Below are 27,316 nucleotides of genomic sequence, written 5' to 3' on the forward strand. Positions count from 1 at the left end.
AAGCAGGCAATTGGCTGCCATTGTGAAGGTCACAGCTCTTAATAGACTGTGCTGTCTTGTTGGAAATCTAGAGAGAAGGCGACCTGTCACTTCTGAGAGAGCTAGCGTACATTAAACATCCTTTAATGACGACGAGGTTGTGCATAAAAGAAAAGACAAGATAAGAACACATCCTTTCATATATGTATTCATGAACAATATGTGAATTTTTCGTCAAATACAACCAAAACAGGGTGTCATATTTTATAATCCTAATTGAAAATCGATCAAAATTAGCTCATCAAAAGCAGAATCTGTGATTTTCAGTATGCTTTTCTCTCCACGCCCGCCTATTTGCAAACTTCTACAGACAAAACCAACCAGCTTGGGTTACCTGTAGCCTGCAGCTGCATATTTGGAGACACCAAGGTATCAGCCTGACTGACAGATGACACAGAAAAGACAAAAGTTCAACATAACCGGAAAATTGTGCTGCTTCCCCGAAGTCACAGATGTGGAAACATTTTTATCCCTCTGAGACTTCATAGTCTGACAGTAACGTTCTGATGACTATCTTCACCCACACAGATTATTTTGGCAAATCATGCATCAAATCCTGTCGTGACCTCCCAATCAAAGGTTGAATCTAATCGTGGATTCTGAGAGCCGTCACCCCCTTGGTCAAAGGATTGTTAGCATTCTTAATGAAGCTCGATTGTTGATTAGTTGCTGTTGACCTCGGGGCAGGTTTCTGCAAAGCAACAGTAAATATATGAGCTGTGTCACACTGGCACGTTATGAACCTATGAAATGTCAGTGTCGATGATGGGTTTGGGTGGGCTCACCAAATACATTCATCAAATGAGACTCTGCTGCCGGGCTCATCAAAACCAGCACCATATTGAAGGCTTCACTTTTCACTCTCAGGCTCGTCAGTCGACGGGCAAAGGGAGGGGAAGAGTGGTTTTTAATCTCCCTCAGACTCTGACCTTAATAACTAAGGGCCACTCCTGGGCTGCCATTTAGTTGCAAAGCTAGTTCGGGCGTATAATGTGGAGTGATTAATACATTTACTGTGGCAATATTGAGACTGGGCCGCATAGAAATAATTAGCGTATCACCGTAGAAGGAGATAATGGCCATCAACAGTCTTCCCAATCTTCCCTGACACAGAATAAGACAAAGCCGGGTCTATTTAATTGTCCTATTGTCCTCAAACACAGATTTATTATATATTTTTATTGTGTGAACTCGAAGCCAGGACTGATTGAAATATAGACCGATGTGTCTCTTTTGGCGGCAATCAAACTAATTCCTAATGCTGCCATCTGTAAGGTAGTATCGATACAGGGCTACATTAGCTAATTAGGCTAGCATTAGCTCTTTAGCAAACTCACATGGGCTGAAAGATTAAAACAAGTTTAAAAAAAGTTGCTTTTTATTAACAGATAGTTGCATCTGTGTTAAAAATGATCTGCAGGTTTCCATCCTTGCAACATGCGTTTTCCCTCTTAACTAAATATTCACATGCATATGATCAATGTCAGTAATGTGCTCCAGCTTGTCAAACATTTAATTTCTTGTATTGATCCGGGATGGCCGTTAAACGACATAATCAGTCATTAACAGACTGATAATAACTCCTGGCAATAAATACTTGTCATTCAAGAGACCCTGAACACATATTAATCAGTTTCGATTAAGGGGAGATAAAATGTACACATGAAGAAACAGTTACGCTCAAATATCACTTACATTTTAAGCCAAGCTTCCATACCCAGAGTTTTAAAATCCACTTTTGATTTAAACCATTTTATGATGACAATTACAACACAATTTTGTCTGCTTGTCTAAAGCTTCTAATCCATGCACAAACAAAGAGGTGTCATTATGTTTTACCCGAGTAAATGTTACTTATTCCTGCATTTATGCAGCAGTGCTTTTAAGACTTGAAACAAATCTGCACTAAGGTGAGGCAAAATAAAGTAAACTCCAGATGCGAAGCTACCGGATAAAATGAAAAACCCTTACTCTCAGTTTTGGTATTGGCAAAAATAGCAGAATATATAGGAGCCCTGCTGTTATTATTTTATACTGATGAATCCTGAGCTGAAAAATAATATTTCACTGTCCTGCCTCACTAATATAAAGGTATTAAAAGAATGAGAAGGTCGAGAAATGTATTTTCAGAAGCTTGCTTTGTAAAGTGTATATTGTATATGAAGAGGACTACAGTGACTCCCAGCCTCACCAAGCAGCTGCCTCAGAGAAGAGGATGAATCATGCAAAGAGACAGACTGCGTTTGTCTGTCTGAGTTACTTTGGAGAGTTGTCAGGGTTGTACAGGCTCTCTTCATCCTACACCACAAGCTGCTGGATGTTGTCACGCTCCTCAGTCCCAGATGTAGTAATTCACAGTAGGTAGTAACTGACAAGAGGACTAACCACCACCAGGGCTCACTGGGAGTTACAGCTGGGTGTCACAGAGAAGACAGAGCAGCCGATAGTAAACTTAATGGAGGCTGGATGGAAACCTTTTTATATGATTTGGACTGAACAACACAGAAACGTTTTCCTGCCTTGATTTTGATCAGATCGGGGAATTTGTATTTGGTTTAGGAATAGATTGAGATTTTTTTTTATGGAGACAAGGATGTTGCACAGTCTCATGGGACATGCAATATTTTCCAAACAACTCTTGCTCAGCAGGTAGAAACTGCTCAAGGGGGGGAATTTCCCCAAATACAGGATCTGTAGTTTTTTTTAGGGAATGCACCTGGTAAAAACCTGATTCCAGTGTTACAGGGTCCATACAGAGTCACAACAATTTAGAAATGTTATGTACTTGTTTTTGAACTTGTTTACATTAACAATTAAGGTGTAAAGATATAGGCGTTCAGTCCTACTTAAAATGATTTGAAAAGTACTTGAATTTTCTTATATAATCTGGAAGATTTTCATTGAAATAAAAGTCTGTTAAGTAGAGATAGACCGATATGGTTTTTTCAGGGCGGATACCGATACCGATTATTAGTAGTCAAGGAGGCCGATAACCGATATTTGGAGCCGATATTCATTTGCAGTACAAGTGAAAATATTGGCGTCAAAAGTTTGAATAATACAAACTCCAACACTTAACTTTGTTTAAATGCCTTTAAGCATATGTTTATTAAACAAACAAAAAGCGCAGGGAGTTCCCAGGGTCAGCAGCATCTCTTATAAAGTTAACTGAAATTTAAATAAATAAATAAATAACTTCCTGAAGTTTTATTAAGTAAATAAAACAAAGTTAAATAAAATTTGCAAAGAAATGAACTTTTTCTCCCCTGCTGTGTGTGTGAGCACTCTGCACTCTTATCAGCCGTCGGATTAAAAAAAATAAAAAAATAAAAGGCTGATGCCGATATGCGTCAAAATGCCGATAATAATAATAATCGGTCTATCCCTACTGTTAAGTCACGATCATCGCCGAGTGATGTAACACATTGGTGATTGAGCCTAAGGCCCACTGATGTAAGCCTTCGCATTTGCAGAATTTCGGACTGGGTGTCTGGTGCAACTATCTTGGAAGCAATCACAAGCGGGGCGTATGTTACAGTGTTTTGAGGTACTTTATTTTGAAAGTCATTGTAACAGAATCCACTTGAAAATAAAATCCTGGCCACAGCGATTAGTCTTTGAAGAGTTGAAGAGTTCATCTTGCTGCGTTTGTGTCCCATTTTTAGTTGTTTTCTCTTCACTCAGAGTGATCCATGAACATCCACCTACTTTCATCACTCCTGTTGAAAGCTTGTCTCAGAGCTGCACTTTCATAGCACTTGAATTTATGGCTTGTATCTCAAAGTGCTGAACAAGAAGATGCATCATTTAACAGGATTTCATAACTGCATACAGCCGGCTGTAAAACCACGAAGCAGTCAGTTAGCTCAAACGGAGTTGTGAGATAGTTGTCAATGATTTTTGCCCTACTCGTGACCTGTTGGCATTCTACAGAGCCATTTTAATAAGTGATATCATTAAAATAGAATATTGACTGATGCAGGTTTTTCTGTGCCACTGAAGCCTCTGCAGAATATCAGTCATTGCAGTCAAGAGGATCAGTCCTCATTGTAGGGTGAACCAGCCACTTTGGCCAATCCAAGCCAATGTTTCCCCTCCATTCCTTGTGGCTCCCAAGATGCCGTGACAGCGAGAGGAAGCTGTCAGAATCAATCACAGAATTTTGTAGCTTAATGTCCAATTAGTATTCCAAGGTCCTTTTTAAATAAGCAGTTTGTCAACATTGTCAAGCACCCTGCACTGTTGCGCTTGTCCTTGGCATATGGGCCAATCAGAATTTGATGAAGCATCCAATCAACACAGATCGCAGGGAGCCAGCCAACACTTAAGTGTCCATGTCACGGTGTGTATTAATTTGATTTATACTCCTCGTTGTGTGCATGCAGTGCGTCATGGAAAGCCATGAGGCCAAGAACACAATGAAGCTCCTGGCCCTTGTCTTTATTAGCTTGGCTGCCTGCCGGCTCCAAGGAGAGAGGGAGATGGAAGAGGATCTGGACGCTCATGCTCATGGTGGCATAAAGAGGCCAGCAGTGAGTAAGGCAGACAGGCCGGAAGGTAGGGAGACAGGCAAAGCTCGGGAGGAGAGAAACACAAGGTGGCTGATGGGTAGCTGTCACCAAGCTACGCCCTGCTATTTCATACTGTGCACCACCTGTGCGTGTGTTACTGGAAACTTCTGCAGAACTATCCCTGAGATGCTGGCCTCAGTTGGGAATATTTAGAAATAATAGAATTATTACAGAACATTATGTTTTGTGCTACGTCTTTGTAATCAGTATCATCGTTCCCTTTGGAGAGGTCGAATGATATCAGACAGATTAACTGAGAAAGATTCCCTTTCAGGACTGTCAGGCAGTAAAAGCAGTCTTAGAGAAGCCACATAATGATCATATCCTGAGGGATAATATTGGCTTGTCACTGATAGTGACCTTTAATGCTTTAAAATTCATTATCTGCATAGGCTTAAACCCAACCTCAACAATCTTCTAAAATTAGTTGGAAATCATCGAATAAAAAGGGTGCCACAAAATGAATTACCACAATGACGACGCAGCCATGCAGGGCACGAATGCTAATCTAGTCATCATAATTATTGTCATCATAAAGGTTATCATAGAAATGATGCGACAATCTGACAGGCATGTACAGACAGAGAGGGCGGCAGATGGAGCGATAGGCAGACTGCCAGGTAGACCGAGAATACAGGGAGAGAAACCAACAGATGTCCACAGAAACAGACAGTGAGTGACACGACCACAGAGACAGGAAATGTACTTTTGTGAGGCTGTCGATGCCACTCGAATGAGGGCTGTGGGGGAGGAAGAAGAAAAGGTTTGAAATTGAAAGAGAGCAGCAGTGCTTCAGTAAAAGCTGGCACTTTTTTTCCCCTTCCTTGGCTGTGTCATCTTCTCTGTTTGCCCTGAAGCACCTCTTCTCAGCATCAGCCTCCATGTCAGGGCTCATCTCACAATCTCTTGCTCTTTTTATCCTCACCCCTCCTCCCTGAGCCCAGATCTCTTGCAGCCTCCTTTCAAAGGTCATATGGAGAATAAAATCTGATTTTGCTCCGTCTTGTAGACAAACAGCTACAAGATACAAGAAGTGATGCAATGAGGCAAAACAGAAACGAAGGGCTTAAAAAAAACATCCTCAATCTGTAAAATTTGGATATTTTCATACCTACATTTTTATTTGCTCATCTTCAAACTGTCAGTGAATGTGTGTGTGTGTGTGTGTGTGTGTGTGTGTGTGTGTGTGTGTGTGTGTGTGTGTGTGTGTGTGTGTGTGTGTGTGTGTGTGTGTGTGTGTGTGTGTGTGTGTGTGGAGGCACCTGCTGTTCAGTGTGTAAGGCAGGCTTGTGTGTAGGTCACGCTGGGGGGAAAACAGTGAACTTTGATTCTCATCATCTTCAGGCCTGAAGTGTTTGGGGTCATGACCTCGATTCAGCCCTGCAAAACCATCAGTAATTGTGTGTGTGTATTTCTGACGCGGCCTACTTTCAGGGTCACATTTCAGACTAAAGACGACTTAATTGGGGACAGGTTGTCCAACAGGGGACAGAAGCTTGGGGAAAAAGCACAGATTTTTGGGTCAGTGGTTAAGGTTAGAGTTAGGTGAAATCTCATAATGAATGAGTCCATGTTAGTAAACGCGTGTTCTTGGTGTCTTTTATATTCTAATAATTTCTCTTGTAAATTGTAGAAGGAAGATTTTCTCATTTAATTCTATTACTTACACACCACACATCGACTAACTGATTAATTAATGGCTCTGACCTGTGAAGTGGATCGATTTTAAAATGGAAAATAAACAAAGAACTAAACCAAAGGAGTCTTAAACAGGAGGAAAAAAATCAATTGCAAGTCCAAATGATTAAACCATAATGTGTTATTGGGGTTACTTATCATCATTTCCTTGATGCATGCTGATGATTGAGAAACAGAACTATTTAATTGTTTTATGCTCTGAAGTGTTTGGATTTTGTTGTGCTTGAATTAGTTTAAGTGAAAGCTTAATGATGTATTACAGCAGCTGTTTTGACTGAAATCATTGAATGCAAAAACTCCAAATATTTCATGCAAAGTAAAATATAATGCAAATGTAAACATTGTAAACCAGCCATCATTAACAGGTCTGTATATAGAGGAACAATCTAATGAGTTCCTGGTTTTGTGGCTCTGTGGTCTGGGGCTGTGCCCACTCTGAGTTTTCTCTGTGTAAATTTAATTTGGATGTTCAAGTTGAAGCTTTATTTTCCTGTATCTTCAGTACGGCGCCACACCCAACTCCTGTATCCGTCCATATGAGGCTCATGTTTGACCTGTAAGACGCATATTTATCAGACTTCGAGTGCGCTGAAGTTAGCGACAGCTTGGCTCACATCCCCCAGAAGCTCCACAGAATAATGTTGATGAAGCACAAATGTTTAAAGTGAAACTGCTTTGTTTGGTGTTTTTCTTGGTTTTCAATCCTGGATGTTTGGTTTAGAAAGGAGGACAACTCTATGGACCTCTGGAACATATAGTAATTAAAGAATCATAACCTTAAAACAAGCTGAACAGCTACAAATAAGCTAACTGATGCTCATCTTTTTGTCCCACGCCTTGTGGCTGCTGAAGAAGAGCTTCACAGAAACACCGATTTTTAATTTGAAGCTGCTTTATTCAGTTTGTTAAACAAGTTTGATAGTTTTAAGGATGGGGAGACCCGTGTAGAAAATACATCTACTGATAAAAACCTAGTTAACACTGAGAGCTGAAGGGTCCTTTTGGGACCTGTTCTGGAAAGAACACAGCCTGCCATGTTCTTCACGGCTGATAATCCAAATTTTCCACTTTCACTTTGTATTACTGTGTTTCCATGTCAGGAGACATCGTCATGTGTTCTAATCTGCTGCTTTCTTGTCATTATCTTTCAGATGATGAAGCATGCGTGGGACAGCTACAGACAGTACGGCTGGGGTCACAACGAGCTGAAGCCCCTCGCCAAGAAAGGACATTCCACAAACATCTTTGGTAAGCCAGACACACACTCCTCTCCCCCCACTGCCGTCTTTGCCCATTGGCAGTTTGCTCACATAGTTGTAAATCACACATGGATGCATGCATGAATGCACAGACACACATACACACCCACCCTGTTTTCCCTCTTGTGGACAAGGTCATGTGATAATGCCTCCAGCAGGATGCATATCACTTGGGAAAGAGTGTTTTCGAACCGAAGCACAAGATTAGTCAAACCGCAAGGAGAGAACACACGTCACTGAAATGTCAGATAAATGCAAATGTGTATTCTGGTAATATTTTACAAGCCCTTTTCCATTTTATACATTTAAGTTACTTTGTCAAACTGTACACGATGAGGCTGTTTTTGTTCTTGAAGAAAATGTCCCTCTAGTTCAATGTCGATGACTTTAGTGCCTATTATTTAAGTAATCATAATCGAGGGTTAAACCTGAATAAATCCCTGTAAATGTTACAATGTTAGATTTTGTGTTACGCAGTGGGAGTATTTAAACGTATTGTTCGGCCTTTGTCACGGTCCGTTCAGAAGGGAAATTCCTGTTTGCAAAGACAGAAACATTGCCCGTTGGCGGTGCTAATTCTTCCCACAGAGAGGTTAATCCAGGGCAACCTCTCATCATCTGAAATTTTGGGGGGATTTGGATGCAGTTTTTGCATATCCACCTCTGAAGCTGCCATCACAACACTGATCACACAGTTTGGACTGAACTCGTGGCTGTTGGAGAATTTGAAGAACTTTGTCTTAACCAAGTCGAACATCATTTAGTCAGTCAAATTACTACCCTCACTGCATTATTGTATAAACGTTTACCTCATTAAGTGGAATTTAAAGCCTCCTCTAGCAAATCTGATTTGGGTATTTGGTGAGTGTAAACTTTGAACTTTGGAAAATGACACTGAGATGTTTGTGCACCGAAGGTAAAGCCGGGCTCAGACTTCAGGATTTTTGGGCCGATTTATACCGAGTTCACCCCTCCTGACAATTGGAGGTGAAATAAGGTCATGGTCTGTACTGACTTCAGGCCAGATTATGTGGTAATGCGAGGGGTTAAAGATGCAGTCTTAAAGCTCCTGGACTCACAGACTTATTAGGGTAGAACCTGGAAGAAGTTCTGAGTGGGACCACAATAGCGAGAGAGAAAGAAGTCTAGAGGTAGACAGAGCCGCTCTTGGTGTCACCAATCAAACGTACACATTCTAGCAATTAAAGCAAACGTTAGCTGTCATACTACTGTTGACTCATAATGAAACTAACAGTTACAATGTTCTTGCTGAAGAATAAAGTTGACTCCACGACCATTTTCTCACCTAGACCTGTTGAGCCTTCTGCTTTTGTTTTTTCTCACTGCAAAGCATGTTGTTGCACCATGTCAGTCTCTGTGAAATCATGTGGGATCACTTAAGGTGCTGCTTTTTTCCCTCTGGAACACACAAAAATGTTAATGATATTTTGAGTATTTATTACACCATTAGTGATTTTGCAGGCAGTAAATGTTTGAGATTTAGAATCTGAAAGTCTTTCCCAATGAGCGTTTGAATTTTTGAACTCCTCAAGTCCGGCCAAACACACCTTCCGGCCAAACACACCTTCATGTGCTTGCACGGAGGTGATGCCGCCCATGGTGTCACATTCCCTGATCTCCCAGAGGTGGGGATCGAACGGGTGTGCAAGCGCACTCTTCGTTACGCGGGACAGACGAACCTACTGCTGTTCAACCGATCAACAGGTGTTGGTAACACGTCTAGGTATGCAGCAATGTTTCCAGCAAAGCCAGGAAAGAAGAAGACAAATGTATACATGCTGGATTTAACATATGGTAAATCGGCTCTGCAAGTGTCTCAGGGCCTCTTGGAGCTCCCTGTGTGTATGTATTTCCTGTATAGAACAACTGACAGCCCAGGAAGGCAGCATCTTTTCACACTTGCTCATCTCCGATGCCTCCTCTACTACTACATAATCTCCTGTTGTCAGGCTATAGCATGTCTCCTCTGTGGTCTTGTAGCTGCCACATTGGATAAAGAAGGTGTAAAAATATCCAGAGAGCCACTGCCCATAGTCCCAGCGTTGTAGAGATAATGTTAATTAACACTTCTCCTGGTGAGTAATAGCTGGATAGAATGACTGTGTGTCCTGCAGGCACTGAGAGATGATTCCCATCATATGAGGAGGCTGCTCATTTGTGCCTCTGTATCTCTACTCATGACTGAGAGCATGATTTGAGCTTTTGTGCTCAATAACTACTCCCCATTTGATGCACTGGTTATTGAATAACATAATTGAATAATAATATGTGGTGATATTGATGTCTAAAATCCCATGTTGGTCTTTGCTTAGTGTGAATTTAAGCGTGTGAAAATGTTGCTTAATGCTTGTTTATCTGAGTGTTTATGAGTTGCTAGTTTGGCTATTGTGTTTCCTGTTATTGTGTGTTTGTGCCTTAGGTTCTTGGATGAGTGTGTTGTGTGTGTGTGTGCGCAGTGTGAGGATGCATGCTTATGAGGCCTTTTGTGTCAAATTGGAATGCTCCGTCTGGTAAATTGGCCGGCGGTGCTTGTGTTATTTTATGAGCTGCGGCTAAATGGTGTATAGATGCCGTTTGTGTGTGCATTTCCTGTTGTCTTGTGATGCTGGAGTCGGGGTATCAGCAGGTTATTGTTCACAGGGTGGCCAGTAAAACACAAAGCAAAGAATCAACCCGCATTCTTCACACAAAACACTTTTCCATTATTGATGAGGCGTATCCTGTCCTCTTACAGAGTACGGCAGTATTGATTATGTGTGTGCGTGTGTGTGTGTCCATGAAAGAGAGAAAGGACGAGGCAATTTATTGGAGATGCTGCAGACTCCTTTTGTTGTGTTGCTGTAACAATTAGGAGCATTGACAGTGACGCACACATGCCTAAAGACTGACTAGTGGAGCTGGAACAGGGAAATCTACTGTGAACTAAATTACTTTGATATGTTTTCATGATTTAAAAGGAACCAGACATCGATATCCTTCTGCAAGACGAACTAAAACTAGGGCTGATAACAAAAGAGGCCTGAGAAACAGACTCTTGGTCAGTTATACTTATGAGCATAGTTTATTGACATGCCCCTTTTTTTAGTAGAGATGCCTACGACTAGGTAACATTTATCATTCAAAGTCAGTGTCTCTGGCGCTTAGCTGTGACCTGCTGCTAACATTAGTACAGCTTGTCTTTGGGTTCACAAGGTTTTAACCAGGGTTTTAATTATCCACGAAGGTCTCCTCTCCTGTGATACAAACGGACCAGGCAGTCTAAACCAGTAGATGCACTTAATGAAGCAGTGTCAAGTTAAAAATGAGCGTCTCTCCATCTCTCCTTGGCAGACAAAGGTTGTCGGCTCCCAGACAAGCTGCCACTATAATCCAAATGTTTAATGTCTTTTGTCTTTCAATTTCCTAAACTTTGCAGAACAACAGGAGTTCACATTCACCGTCACTTTCATGCCTCTTGGTTTGGTTGCACGATCCTCCATCAGCGTCATTGATCATGGAGACCTCTGCCCAACAACATCAAGATTTAGTCCTAGAAGTTAGTTATTTACTTATCATTGGAGCAGCAGACGGACTGGAGTCATGCTGTACATCCTTCCTCGCACTATCCAGAGTTTCCTTCTCTACTTATTTTTTAATCTAGCTATGCTAACCCTACCATGACATACGCCAATTTGGCAGCTAAACCTACCCATCGGTTCCAGTATCTTTTTCTCTTTTAAAGAACACACGCACTTTCTACATTTGCAGCTCAAACAAAGTCTTGCAGTGGAGAGTGGATGTGTATTCTACCATGTGTGTTGTCATTTTTCTGCTCCATGATAGGCTGCTTGATCTATCCTTATCGAGTGCAAAAGCTGTGCCGACCAAGTTGGCCGACTCACGGCCTGCAAGGCGACAGTGTTCTTGCTAACAAAAGGATTACGTATGTTTGTACACAGAGCAATTTGTGTACAATTTGCCTGCAGTAGAAACAAGCCTTCCGCACTGTTGTTAAAGAGACAAAGGGTAAATCTGTGTGAACTTGCTCCACGCCTTCCAGCTCAGCCTTAATCTGTCCGGAAAGAAGAGGAGAGGCCAGAATGGTAACAAGCGACTGGAGCTCTCATTGTGGCACCAGGCTCAGATAACCTTGAGTTCACTGCCTGCGCCTGTTTTGTCCTTTTTTCTGTTTTCTTGTCCTCTGAGTTGAGCTGATTTTGAGCACAGATACAAACACAGCCTTTGTCTGGAGGGTAAGCGGTTCAAGCAAGGATAACGCACAGCTCTGTAAAGGAAACACGGTTCAAGCTGGGTTAGGAAAAAGCACAATTTAAGCTGAGGCACACACCGCCAGCAAGCTAACTTACACTCACTATCACTCTTACACACACATCAACACAGACACACACCCTTATGGAGTTAAAGGAAAAAAGATCAATGCTGATTAAGAACTGAGGCTCATTTAAAACTGTTCAGAGAAGAAACAAAATGTCAGGAAATGGAGCCAAAATGGTTCCTGAATTTTGTTCTTGTCTTCCACTTTCAGCTCTTAGAGTACGGCTGCATCTGCATCTTTGAATGGGAGATCATTCAAGTGGCATATATACCACTTAGTAATGGCATGTTCCTCTTTGTACAACATGCCGGGCGTGTAGAGTAATTTCATCATCATGATGCAGATTAGAAAAAAGTAAAAATGAAGCTTTGTCAGGTCTGTCCTCAAGAGGAGAAGAAAGCTCCTTTTAAAATGCTCGTTTGTTGAACGGAGGGCGGATCGATCATTTCTGATGCATTCGAGGAAGTCAGGAAATCTGAACACTGAACAGCTTTCGTGACACAGCGTTAATTCATCTCAAGTTGAATTTTAGATCTAGAGCAGATTGTTGCTGAACTCTCCACACGGACTGTTTTTACTGTAGTTCCTGTAAATAGAGATTACTCTTTGTACTAAAGATCTGCAGTGATTGACCGTGAACTGAAATTATATTAAAGGCTACTATTTCGATAATTGATTAATAATTTAATTTGTTTTTCAGCTCTTTAAAAGCAGGGGATTTTCAGCTTTTTTGTCATATATGATACAAAGTGTCTGCACTGTTGGTCGGACACATTAAGCAGTTATACAGAAAGATATCACTTTGGCCTTTGCAAAGTTTATCCTATTTTCTTACATCTAAACAACGTAATGAATGAAAGGTTAAAGATGGGGTGTGCTGTCCTAGAGAAACATGGTTGACACAAATTCGACAGCTAGCAGACCATGAGGGGAAAAATGAATTAAAATTGACAAAAGAAAAATAACTGTTAGCTTTAATAACCTGCATGTCTGAACTAACCAGCACACACTGCTGGTTGCATGGCTGCTTTTCATGTGTTGTGGCTTTGATCAGAGAAACTGCCGTCCTCAGAGGGTACCCTGTTCAGTCTGACAGCTCTATTCATCTGCTGTTACTCTGTCCAGTTCCTGTCCAGCTCACGCAGGCACACACGCACACGCACTGTGTAATAATACCCATGGGGAACTGTATGGGGAACATCAGCCACCATTGATTCAGCCTGAAAGCGTTTGACCGGTGTTGGGGCTGTGGGTCAGTCACCGGCCGGTTTCACAAGCGGCTGCAGCGCTCTTGTTTATGGTAGATGGACAGCACAGGCTGTGATCTGTAAACACACTCCTCATTGTTTTGTGGAAAACGCTCTCAGGGGACGCAGGTCACTTTACATTGATCAGGACTTCACTGTGAGTGTAAGACCATACCACTCTCTATCTGTCTGTGTCCCTCTGTGGTCAGAGTCTACAGACCCAACATGAGGCCATTTTTAAAGTTCAGACAGAAAATGAAGGGGACATGTCTGTTTTTACCACTTATCATGAATCATATTGCAATTGTTACCATCAATTTGCAGCCTTGCCTCTTTGTTATTGCCCTGTTTGTTTGTCAGTATGAGACATCCGCTTCAGTTGGTCAATCCTGAAGGTCGTCTCTATTCATCTCAAACTCTGATTGGAAGAATTATGAATGTAAAAATGATCACAGATTAATCAGTACTAAGAAAAGTCATAATCTGCAGCAACTAACTGAACCAACAAAAGCTAATTTAAGCTGTAAATGAGAGAGAGGCTTCTTTCTTTGGAGTATAAACAGGGTTTTGTCTGTTATTATTCAGTGGTTGGAGGATGACTCAAGGTTCTGCACAAGTAATATTTTTCAGCCAACATCAGAGCATCAGGAGTGTCATCGGTTTCCCGAGTTGCTTCTCTCTGTAGATGTAATTTGAGCTTTGAGTGACCTCACCGGAGTCATTTTAGTGAATTTAATCTTGTCTGCACACGAGGGAATCCATCGGTGAGTCGACCTGGTGACTGTTTCTGCTTTATTGGTTTCCCTCGCCTGATGTCTGATGATTTTAATCTAAACCTGCAAGTGGAGATTCTCTCACTTGTCAGCCACATGGCTTTCTCCCACAGGCAGGTTGACACGCTCACCGTAAGCGATATCACACACTGCCTCAGGCGAGAGGCCTGGTGGGCAGGAGGAGATGGAGATGATGCAAACCTGGGCTGAAATGTGGACACCTGGACGCTCTGTCAGCCGGGCGCAGGAGTATTGCTTTTTCCATGATGAGTTTACTCTGTTTGTGCATCATGTTGCCTGTAGAGAACATCTGTCAGGGTATAATGAATTTCAAATAAGGTCCACATGCTTTTGTAAGTTAAAGCTTTTCAGACTGCTTTGTGAACTTTTCGTACATTAGATTTTCCTTTTTAAAGTCCCTATAGAGTAGAGGGATATAACCCAGTATTCTCTTTTTGTACATGTAAGTGTATTTCCTGTGAATTTAATAAAATAGTTTAAATACAATAACAATCATGGAAAGACCAACTTTATATATAAAGTTTCTGTCCAGTCGCAACTAGGTAGGTAGAACTCTTGTCTTTATGTACTCAGAGTCCTGCGTCATGTTCTGTCTCCTCCAGGCTTGTTTGCGTCCATGCCATGCTGAAGGATTGAAACTGACACGTATAACTGTGATTTGCTGCCCGACAAACTCAACAAAAGAGCTTTATATTTGTCTGAAGTCACTCTATAGTTATCGTGATATCGCACAGCCCTTTGTCCTCCCTTCTTGGCTGTCCGCCGGGGTCAGCCCTACTCATGGGTCTGTTTGTGACTGACTGAGTAAGTGACTGACTGAGTGACAGCACTTTCAGAGCTGTAGAGAGAGAGTTGCAACATTGCAATGGCAGATCATGGAGCATATTGGACCTCCACTGACGCGACTCTCTGTCGGCTCTGGATACTTTATTCGGGGAGTAGGCGGGCTACTCGTCCGCTGCTTGTCCACTGTCCTCACCTACGTCCGTAGCACGCTCCTGCTTTCAAACACGTTGTCATCGGCCTCATAAGGACAGTCCTTGTAACACATTGCCCACAGAAGCGCACATTGACCTGATGCGGTCAGCCACATATGAGGTTTTGACATAGTCTTGTTTAATGTTGTTTTAAGCATCTTTACTCATTGGAACACACTGTTGTCAAATCACAACTAAACCTCAAAAGCCACCGTGTTCGATCAAAGCTGAAACACTCATTATGTTTTTTGGGCAACACTTTACCTCCTTCTCAACATCTCCAACACTTGTTTCTGTGGGGATCAAAGGAGGCAGCTCAATATGGATTCTGTTTGGCCTTTCGCCTCATCCAGAATCCCATAAAACCACAAAACCAGATCAAATACTGTTTTGATTTTTAGCTTTTCTAATCAATACACACTGAAGAGTGTTATCTTCTGTAGAACTATCTGTTATTCGTTCCATCATCCAATACCTGTGCAGAATTCAGGTGGTTGCTGTGATAACAATGAAGTCAGGAATCCACTCTTGCTCACAGCCGTACTTTACTTTCTTTCCTCTCTCACATGTAGGTCAGGTCTTCACATGATTGGCTCCCGGGCATTGCATCCTGGAAAAGGGTTGTGTAGCAGCACCATGGCAAGGCACCCATGAGTGAATACCAATGAAACAGAAATGACATATTTATGTGTTGATATGTGAGCCAGGCATTCCAGAATTCAAGGTCCAAATCCGGTGCCATAAATATAAAACTTTTTATATGGCCTTGTACTACTACCTAATGCATGGTGAGGTATACTAGTCATGTGCACATCGACAAAACCTCTGTGGGACAGGAAGGATAACTCTCTATATGTGAGAAGTAGCCACTGGCTTGTGGACATTTTGGAGCCTTGAATTGGCATTTTGGCCGTCACCATCTTGGTTTATTGGAGCCAGAACTTTTGGACAAAGGGTGGATACACTTTGTTACAACTGTATCCTGATTGACATGCACCAACAACCTGACAATTACTGCATCCTGCATCATCTATTTTACGCTAAATGAAACCATATTTCACAAAATTGGCATCATACAATTGTGACCGTAAACTCATTAGGAAAATGTTTATCGAGGTCATAAACCAACTCACAAAAAGGCTGATTTTCTTAATGACTTCCATTCAATCGAACCTCTTGTTGTAACCCTGCTCTGCTTTAGGAGGAATGCAAGGTTAAAACACGCCAAGAGGCTACGTCCACTTCTTATTTACAGTCTTTGTGCTGGAAGTTGCAGATTTATGGATGGAAATTTTGGTTCATTTTGGTTCATGTACCACAGAATGTGAATGGCTTTTCAGTTTGACAAAATCCAACATGATGGACAGAACAGGAAATCCCATCACTTCCTTCCTGTTCAGTCACGTCTCTGATTTCTTCGCTCTTAGTCGGGCATTTTTCTTTGTGTTTGTAACCCTCTCTGCGGCTCTGCTAAGTGGCTGTTAATATATTTATCAGGCCAAACCATTTACACACTATTCTGGAGGAAGTGAACTCAAGATGGGAAAGGCTGAGTGAGAATGAGTTTGATGGACAAAGTAAATTGTGTTCAGTCATTGTTTTGGAGCGAGTAAACAAACTGAGAAATACAAGGAAAGAAAAAAAGTGTCTGGAGCCTGCAGGGACACTCAGGTTTTAATCTGCATATTTGCAAATCAGCAGTGCGGTGAACTCTTAAAAGCTAAGATGTGCCAATTGTCTCCTGTTCAAGTACATTAGTCCATTATCAACTAAAGAGCTTGCTGTGCGCACTGTCGGGATGGATTGATTGCAAGGCAAGATATTAAACAAGCAGCAGACATTAATCCTAAAGTACCTCCTCAGTGATTATCTCTAACTTTATGAATGCAGTGTTCTGTCAGCGGGATGCTTTTATCTAAAGCACCCCATAGCCCTTGTTAATGTATACATGATTTAGCAAGGTTGATTCTAGTTAATACTGAGCTCCAAACTTTCTTTTACGCACATTAGAAAACGGGACATAAATAATCCACATGTAGGCTAACACACATTCGTTTAACTCCCAGTTTATGGCTGGATCTGTTTCCTGTTTGCAGAAGTCTTTTGTTTAATGCCACTGAACTGGAAGCTTTTCTGGCTTGTGTCTTTTGTATCTGTTATGAGTAGCTCTGGGTTTTTTTGGTATATTTTTAAATTAATTTTTTCCTTTTACGCAAAATGAAATGATGGTTTTTGTCTTCCATCTACCAGAATCTACCATCTGTTTCATTACAGGTAAAAAGATTCATTTTCCTGCTCGGTGAAGCTTCACTCCACCTCAGGAACATTTCCTAATCTCTTTTATATTCATAAGCTCAAAGCCACAAATCTCCCACCAGCCCCTTGATTAAAGTATCCAACTGTACCTTGCAACTATTGGTACCTATGCAAACCTGCATTTTACTGCTTATTTCTCTAATTGCATGAGTGACACAAAATCACATGCTGATGAAAAGAAAACAATGGCACACTTTAAAGGACCACACGTCAAACATTTTGACCTTTTTCTTTCTTCTTCTCTCCTGATGTGTAGACTCAGATGTCTTCATGGCCGTGGCAGTAGGAGGGATGGAGTGGGTTGGGAGGTTTCACTCATAGTCATTTTAGAATGATGACCTGAACGCCTAATGCTGCTTTCTATATGAGAGAAGGAGAGGGGGAGTGAAGGAAGCAGAGAGCGGGGTTTGTAGAGGCAAAAGATAAATACAGTAGTTCAGGTTTGTAATGTGGTTACAAATACTGGTATTAAATGGCTGAGCCTTGTTCCCCTTGTCATGTTTTCCTGTGAAGCACTACACATTGAAAGAAAGAGCTTTGAAAGAAAGAAAGAATGGTGGTAGATGCTGTAAGGGGTGATTTATACAACAATGAGTCCTTGATTTCAAGTACTCTAAAGCAGGAAACTCATGTTGACAGCTTACACTTGAAGGTCCAATGAAATCAAAATAGTTGTTTAAGATAATTATCACATATTGCTTGTGCTGTTTGACACCTTTGCACCAGGTTCTAGCCTCACAAAGAGGGAAAAATAGTCCCTTTGTAGCTGCTCTTGTGATATTTCTTTGTCATTTCCTGGAAAAAAACAAGTTAATGACTCATCCTGCACTCCAAGCATCTACTAGTTTTGCGTCCAACGTAGGGCCTTTAACACCATGACTGCAGGAGCTCCAAGCTAACTAGCAGGTTAGCATCAAATGCTCGCACACCCTTCTGATTTTCCTGTTGTTCCCTTTGTCAGTATCTGATCCAAATCCTCCCTGGCACTTAAATAAAGATTCATAAAGACAAACTGAAGATAAAATAAACCAAAAAGTTTCTGCTTTATTTAGATGTGTGAGCGTTCTGCTTTCTTTTGTGCTTTGTAAACATTGCAGCACATTTGCAGTTCAAAAAGAAACAATGGAGAGAACTGAATTCTGCTCACAAAAAGACGTCAAATTTCCCTCAGAACTCCTCGACTTGGCCCTGCCTTCCTCCCCTCCTTTCCTTCAGATTAAACTTTCAGCAGGGCTTCCAGTGCCAAATTGGACAGCAGGAAACAGGAGGATTTGCCTGCTGCTGAGTCCAGCAGGAATGTGCATAAGCCCCTCAGACGGGGTAGAAAAGGAGGACGTTTGATGAAAAAACATTACCTTGTAAGTTCAGACCCACAGGCTTTAGTTTTTCTGTCTGCCAGCCATGGGACCAGATGATAACAAAGGCTGGAGGAAAAAGTAGTAACGCTGAGTCTCTTTGGAACCATTACCCACAATGCAGCCCTACATTACAATGAAGTCATAAGGGGTTTCTATTAATATTGATATAAGAAGCCTGTTACAGACTTAAGGGAGCTGAGCTGTACTTTGGTAGCACTGGAGGCCGTGAAGAAGGACACTACCTGCTACTACCTGCCTCATGTTTATTTCAACACTGTGGAGTTCTCTGTTCAAGCCGTGCTATTGTTTCCATCTGTGATACATATGGAGAGGCGTACCGAGGAGTTCGAGTTCCTTCCTATGCAGTATTTTTATATTTGCATAATTCCTTCTTCCTTGTCTTCAATCAGGAGATGGCAGTATATGGCCGCTTGCAGTTTGCATCTAACAAGTAATTTAGGGACCCATAAATAAGAGAGTTTGTTTTGTTAGAAGAAAGTAGACTTCATGTTGGCAATGTTAGTTCCTTCCAAAATCGTGCAGCCCTACTACTTATACCGTTCCAAGTATTCTCTGCCAACCTTAACTAATTTTAGTGTCCTGTTCTCGACACAAACCAGACTGCGAGAGAGTTGGATCAAGAAGGGAAAGTAACCCGAGCAATAAATGCTTAAACACTGTTTACTGGAGAGAAGTGTCAGAGAAATCTGGGCCCAAACAGAGAAAGCAAGAAACTTTCAAGAGCAGGAGAAGAAAACACTCCAACATGAGGAGAGAAAGATGGAGGACAAAGGCGAGTGGAAGGAAGATATGAGCATTCACAACAATAATTACAGGTAGTATGAAGAACACCTAATTAATTTACCTTTAAATAGATAGTCTAAAACAGCAATCAGTTTCTAAATATGCCAGTCAAAGTTTATACTGTTGGATTTTGAAGGATTTGCTGACCTTCCTCTGGATTAAAAGGTGAGCACTTAAAGCTCACCTCCCTCCCCTCCGCTGCCTCACACATACTTAAGTTCTTAACAAACTTTCACTGCTCTCCTGAACGTCTTTGATCAAGTTTCACTTTCTATTAATCTGTCATCTGCAAAGACCGTCTTTTAAAATCTTGCTCCAGATATTTTTATCTAAGCAGACCGGGCACATGTAAGGGAACGCAAATTGGACATTTCAAAGTCTAGACTGCCGTAACACTGTGTACAAAAGGAAACAAGAAGGCAATTACTTCCCCGGTTACCAGCTCAAAGCCCGGATATTCTCTGTCACAGTCGGGCCGATGGATAATTTAGATGGCCTTTTCTTGGTTTCGTGAAGATGTAAAGAAATGGAGACTTTGTGGATATCTTTTTCAGCTTTGCCTTGAAGCAATAAATATATTTTTACTTGATATCAAAGCTACTGTACCTTTTTAAAATCCCATACACAGCCATTTTTTTAATGCTATTTTAACATTAACCTTGTTATAAGTGCCTTTTTAATGATACCTCGTTGATCAGTACCCAGAGTAAAGAATATCATGATATACAATTACCATAAATACTGTTGCTTGTAAGTTATGTCAAGGGCTGTTATCACATTGATCAAATATATCTGTGAATCCAGCACTGGCTTAAAGAACAGTTTGGTTCTTTGCAACCTTCCAAGGCCATGACATTCAGTACCACAACAAAAGGAAAGCCTCTGGTTGATTGTTTCCCGAATATTTTTAAGCTGCTTTGGCTGCCTCATTTTCAGTATTCTGTCAAATGTATTGATACGTAAAGTTTATGAGAAATCAACTTTGAAAGATGAGTTCTTGTTGGATATTTTTCCATAAACCTACTGAGAGGAGTTTTAAGTGGTTATGAAACAGAGTATAATAATATGAATGCCTCTTTATGACCCACAAAAGCAAACAAGATTTATATTGTCATTATATATATAAAGTACATGTGTTTATAATTTCCACAGAAAAGATTCATGTTGAAAGACACTGTTGCTGTTAAAAGGATGAGGATGAGAAAACACGACTTCCACTTGTACAGGTCAAGATGAGGTCAAAGATGAGACTACTGCACCATGGGGTTGTCAAAATCACCACAAAGGAGAAGTTCCTCAGACGCCCCAAAATGTCAATATAACAATCCTAACTTTTTAGTTTTCAGTTAAGAGTGCAATGGTTCTCACCAAGACAATTGTATAAAACAGAATTGGCACACTCTAAGCTCTATTTGAGCAGCCTCTGTGTCCAAAATAAACCAGGCCAAATCACACAGAATAGAAAGGCCTCCAGGTTGCCTCTGAATTCAGGGTAGAAACTGCAGTGAATAACTACTTTACCTGAGTACATGCACTGTATCCTTCACTGTATCCTTCACTGTAGAGATATTGCATGAGTACATAAGGGAATTCCACAGCGCATACGGCCTGTGGATTCATGCTGTGTGATTCATTGTAATCCCTACTTGGCCTGTAGCGCTGGCATTATGTTTGACATACTGTATGTAATGTAGGTCTACCGAGTGTGGCATTGAATTTCAGAACTCAGTACAGGTAATCCTTTGATTCTTCAACGTGCCATGTTACATAGATTCTTTGCACATAACTTTAACTCAAGCTAAAACGTCTCAGTTTTCGAGGAAGTTATTCAACTCCTTGACGCAAAGCAACCGAATCACTCCTCTAGTGTCAAAATGAGTGCAGACGGAGGTCGATTGGCACTAGGCCTGCAGACGGGCACTCGTGCTGGGGTTTAGAGGAAGAGCTCATGTTGTGTAGACGGCCCAGTCCGACCAGTAACCCTCTGAGGCAGAAAACGGAACACAGCAGATGTTTCAGTCCGCTGCCAAATAAGTTGGTTACCAGTCGTCCACTGCCAGCCAGCCTGGGCTGATTTGGCCCGAGGTTGGCTTTGTCTGTCGCCGCTGGGCTCATTACAAAACAGGCTGAAAGGCCACGGCGGGCCCGGAGCAGCAGAGGAGGAGGAGACGTGGCTGAAGCCTGCAACACGATGTTTACAAAACTGTGTAGCCGGCTGTGACAGCAAGTTAAGTGCTGTTTAATCCGACAAGAGCCAACGTGGGCTGGGGCTGAATACTAAAGAAAAACATGGTAATCTTCTTTTCCATGAATATTGATAGTGTTAATTAATCTTTTCAGATTAAAGTTTTATATAGGAGCCCGACTGATGGATCAGATTGCAGGTATTGTCAGCTAAATCAGTTACAGCGTGAAGTTTAGTAGAAACATTGTCAGTATTCTAAAGTTATTTGGTTAGACTTCATTGTTACGAACATCTGTACCTGCGTCAGCAGAGGATCCTGACAGCTGAGGTAATACTGGGTGAACCGCTGTTTGATTTCACCACATTTGAAGGTTTCCTGCTGAAGTGGAACATTGTCGTATTAATTTAAAGAGCAACGTCCAGAATATGACAAAAAAAGTTTCTTTTCTCTCGTAACCCCAGGGGTTCCCAATCATGCAGATTCCTGTGGTTTGAATAATGAGCAGTCAAGTTATCAAACAGAATCTTTGGCAGCAAGCAGCTTAAAGCAGCAAGTCATTTATTTCTGTTGTCATTTTTAGCTTTAACTTTAAAGACTAAAGATATACCCAGGCATCTCCACACACTACAAGCAGCAATTCTCTCTTTGCCCTCGTTTACTCAGCAGTAAAATGTTTGTACAGTGTTTGATGAGTTCCTACACGGAAGTTGTTTTATATTCATTCTATGCAAAAGATGATACTAGAATTTCATTAATTTATAGAAAACAAAACAGCATATTTTCCAAATACTCAATGTCCTAGCTTCTCTGGATACACTCGCATTGTGAACCTATTTTCTTTCAAACTACTTTCTTTTAATTCCATTGAAAACTGCATGTGGAGTGTAGAAGGTAGTGCTCTCTCAGTTGTCTATGCAGCTTACAGTAACAGTCAGAGAACGTAGGCAGAACGAAGAGGGGTAAATGTGAGGAGGACAGTGCAGAGGGTCGTGCAGAGGGCATCGGAGGGAGCTCAGCCGTAAAGACTGGAGACTGAATGAGATGGAGGAGGAGGAGAGGGAGGATACTATCAAGATGTAGAGTGAATACTAAAGAGGAAGTCCTAGAAATGCAACCCAGTCCAACTCCTTCTGCCGAGTAAACCATCACCAGGATTCCTCCATTTTTTACTTTCAACAAACAGACAAATAACATTGTGCAACATACACAGACTAAGCACACATACTCTCCATCATCTCCCACTGTATCCGACTCGACCGTTTACAAGACGGAGAGAATACAGACTGAGTAATGACATCACGTTTTCCTGCCTCCTGTGAATTCATAGCGGAGATGTTTGAAGCATGTCGAGTAATGAAACTGGCACAGACACCGAGATGGCGAGCTGGTGAGGGAGAGGAGGGTTGTTTGAGATTGTAATAGATCAGTAGGAGAGTGTAAGAGAGTTCGGTAGAGGTACAAAGATGGTGCATTTGGCTCATGTATCTGTATGAAGAAAAAAAAGGGTTAAGATTAAGAAAACATGTTAGACTTTCACCTGAGGGTGTCTGTGTGTGCGTGAAGCTGTGGTAATAATTCCCCAAATAAATAAACCTCATTCTGGCCAATTTGTCTCAGATAAGCAGCACCTGGCAACCCTAAACCCCTCTTTTGGATGTGCCAAATGAGCTACATTGGATGCAGTTGGCGTTGTATGAAAGGGAGTGTGGAGGATGGTGCAAAAAGACAGAAATAGACGGTGTTTTGTGGGCTTGAATGGTGGTAAAACAATACAAAACTAGATATGAAAACATGGAACAGGTACAGGGAGCATCGAGCCACATTAACAGGAGACTTAGCGGGTGTGAAAATGCTGAGTGAAAAGTGAAACGGCGACAAATGCACCCGCTGAAGGGTGAAAAAAGGGAGTACTCGTGCATTAGGGTTTGAATGTAGCAGTTAAAGATGTAAAGATTAGGAAAGAACGCAGCGAGACAGTGATGAATGAGAACAAACAGATGGTTAGGTAGAAGGAGGAGGAGGCAGCGGAAAAGATGGAGGGTGTGACGGAGCAGAAAGAAGATGGAGAGGTGGAGACTGTTTCAGGGTGATCGCAAGGTTACATCCAAACATGAAAGAGAGCTGAACTTCTCAAGGTTGGGAAAACATACCCAGAGAAACAGTCGGAGAAACAGAAGTACACTGCGAGTTGAACTTCTCTCTTTTGCTTTGAAGATTCTGCTGAAATTACACATTAGGGAGGGCGGCAAAAGGAATACATGAGAGAAAAGGAGATATTATGAGTAGGCCGAATCACAAACTTAAATTGATTAAATGGCAAACCTGCTGTCTTCATCATCCCCAGAGTCGGAGCCCTCGTCAGAGTGGCTGTAAATAACCTCTGTTCTGTTTTCCCTGTAGTCAAACTGGCCTCTGAAGGTCCCGGTCCGGCCGTGTTCACTGGGAAGCTGCTGAGTGTGGTTCTTTTGTCCTACAGCCCTGGGCCAGAACTCTTACGTGGCAGCTCCAAGCCAGCGTTTCCCACTCTGTCCCCCAAACCAGGGTCTTGAGAAGCTACTTCTCCATGTGGTCCAAAGCGCCCACACTAACGCCACTGCTGCTCGCACTAACTCAGATAACTAGCTACCGTTAACAGCAACAAGTAAACAATTTGTCGACTATGCAATATGATCTGCTTGCAGTAAATTTAGTTTTAAAATGTGTTCTTGTACAGAAATAAGTGAGGCCTGGCCCCCGATAGCACATGAACTTTAACCTCAACCCACTGTCAAGTCAAGTCTTGATAGTGTGCAGGCTTACAGGATGACTTGCAGCTTAAATGTTTGAACATGAATTTAAGTATAATTCAAACTGTGTGGCAAATCAACTTGAAATATATGCAATATAAAAATGCTAAAAAACACCAGAGTGCAGCTTTAGAAGAACTAATATCAGTGGAAATATCAGTGAAAAATAAGACATTTTCGCGCAGTTACAAAACTTTCTTGTAAACTTTATTAACTATGCAGATTGAGCCGTGGTAATTTCATCATGAAGTAAAGCAAAAGGAACTTCTAGTCAGAGGCAGCACTCAGAAATCAACTCTGATTACAGAATGTCTGTGTCACATTTTCATTTTCTGCACAGCAGTGACAGATCACTCGCTGTGGTGTACCAGTTATGAACACACAGGAAGCATTACAAAACCTTGACATCAAACGAACATTCTGTGACCACAGAGCTCTGACGGGCCTCTATCTTTGCCTCAATGGTGTCACATTGCTCTGAATGCCTAAAGCGTACCTGTGGGTGATGGAAGTGACAGAAGGGAGGGAGATGGGGGTTGTGTGGTGCAGCAGAGGGGGCTCCGCTCCACCAACAGTCGGGCCAATCTGTCAAGATCGGGCAGGCGGCCAGGGCATCGTGCTATCGGCCTCACTGCCTGAGTGCGGTGTATTTTTAGAGTGATTTAGAGTTTCCTGTCTTTAATGATAATAATGCTGCCGCTCCTGCATAAAGCCAGACTCTCCTTTTGAATGGAGTCGCAGATAAGGAGGGACAGCGGGGAGGCTCAGGAATTCCAACAGCGCTCGCTGTAGCTGATATGAGAAGACGGAGGGTTTAAAGGGCAGTGCCACTGAATTATGATGTAAAAGTGTGCGCATAGGCTGAACAGAATACAGCGTGCAGTAAAGTGGGAGATGATTGAATGACACCTTAATGCATTGTTTTAGATGTTAATGAGATTTCCTTCAATCTGCTACAGGTTCATTCTTTATAAAGGCAAGTATGTTGACAGTGAAACAGAAGTATAGCTCAACAGTTTTATGTCGACATGCGGAACATTGTGTTTTTGCCTCGGCATAAGATGAGACAGAACTTTAATAATCCTGAAGGAAATTATAGTGCCAGATAGTTTAAAAAAAACTGTACAAAATTAGAGAAATACAAAAAACAACTCAAATATAAGTGAACATATAAAGTGTATGGGTTATAATATAGTAAGAGCTTCTGTTGCACAAGATTATAAATTATTAAGAAACATTATACCGCTCCTGATGCTGCACATGGTACTAATAAAAAGGCATAAGTATTGGACATGATTATGCATTCTATAAATATCAACATGAACACAAACGTGGCCAGAAAAGTATTGTTGCACATAATGAACACAATATAGCCTGATATTGAACGTGTTATTGCACATGATATCAGAAGGTGCACATGGTGACAAAAGTTATGCTCCATATGTCCTCCTGCTGAAGGGGGAGGAGTCATACAGTCTGATGGCCACAGGTGGAACAGACTTCCTGTGGCGCTCTGTGCTGCTCCTCGGTGGTCTCCCGCTGAAGGTGCTCTGGTAGGACTATATTGTGGCGTGCAGGGAGGGAGCGGTTACTGAGGAGACACTTCCACTCCAGAGACTCTAATTCCACTCCCAGGACAGAGCCAGCCTTCCTGACGAGCTGATAACAGCATAGTAACATACAAGCATTGTAACACTGTGTTGTTTGGTCTGGGTATGAACGATGCCCAAGATTAGCTTTAAAGTGTTGTGTTTACATTTTAACAGTAGCAAACTTTCATCTTATTGTCAGAGTTGTACAATATTACAATTATACAATCATAAAATTACCTTTGATTTAACTAATGAAGTAACTTTCTGTGAAGTAACACATTCAGTATGAACTAACTTTCTCCTTTCAATTAAGATTAATTGAAGGTATTGTTGTTAGACACTTGTATGATACATGCTAAATTATCTTATTATATTCGGCCTACGATTAACATGCTCTTTGTAGCTGACCTGAGTGGTGTTATATAACTCAACATTGACTGTTGGTTGAGAACAATCTGCAGCAATGAGATGATAATTATTATCTTCATCCACCTCTTAATATATCATTACAACTATGCGATGACATGACATTAAACGCTGCAGCAGTGTTAAGCCTAATGTGGAGAGAAAATCATGCACATATCCATCCCCGGGGAGAGAGACGACAATGATGACACGGTGAAATGTTTGTTAAGCAGCTCCATGAAATGATTTAGATTCACTGTATTCATTTTTTCAGGTGAGTCACCAAAACTAAAGGACAGTAAAAAGCAACGTAGATTTAATAAACAGCCCAAGCTTAACGACAAAGACTTAAATACATAATGTTCCCTGTTTGTAAATCCCCTGTCTGTAGGGGATGTGAAACAAAAGCCTAACAATAATGTGTGTGCATTATTAGGTGATAACAGTCCCAAAGCTGGTGTTAGAGAGTTGCTGACTTCAGCTGCAGTCACATTACAATGATGAACAGTATGAAGAGTGAAATTACAACAGTGAGTACAACCAACAAGACTTGAAGAGTTGCAACTTTCTTAAGGGGGCAATAAGGAGCGTTTTATGTCTGTGGTGCACAAAATAGCCATACATAAATATCTCTGCAGGGTTTTATGGGGTCATTGATTATGAAACAGCAGTAACTGTTTTTAGACACTGTGTAATCTATCAGCCTTAAAACACTGGCCTGTACTTTAATGTTACACAAACACCTGTGATACTTTATGTGTCCAGAACACTTATTTCCATAATGTTCATATTCATGGTGGGAAATTAGCACCGTCCTAAAGCTGGTGATATATTGAAGATGCTGAAAGATTTCAGAGCACAGATGGACATTAAGTATTGAGTGGCTGCTGCTGGATGTTCATGTCTTAAATGATAATTTCCCACCCTGATATCCAAGCCGTGTCTCTC

The 27,316-nt window shown here is 41.5% G+C and overlaps 1 protein-coding gene across 1 annotated transcript in view; it reads left to right on the plus strand.

Moving 5' to 3' along the window:
• The window catches only part of man1a2 (mannosidase, alpha, class 1A, member 2), a 131,645-nt gene that overhangs the window by 38,134 nt on the left and 66,195 nt on the right, over positions 1 to 27,316 (plus strand). The window contains exon 4 of the mRNA XM_069663147.1: positions 7,460 to 7,556. Within this exon, the coding sequence (XP_069519248.1) occupies positions 7,460 to 7,556 (97 nt within the window). The remainder of the gene's footprint in view (positions 1 to 7,459; positions 7,557 to 27,316) is intronic.

This window comes from Semicossyphus pulcher, unplaced genomic scaffold, assembly GCF_022749685.1.
Source record: "Semicossyphus pulcher isolate SPU_LCO1_2020_fin unplaced genomic scaffold, fSemPul1.0.p SCAF_15, whole genome shotgun sequence".
In the NCBI taxonomy this organism is placed as follows: Eukaryota; Metazoa; Chordata; class Actinopteri; order Labriformes; family Labridae; genus Semicossyphus; species Semicossyphus pulcher.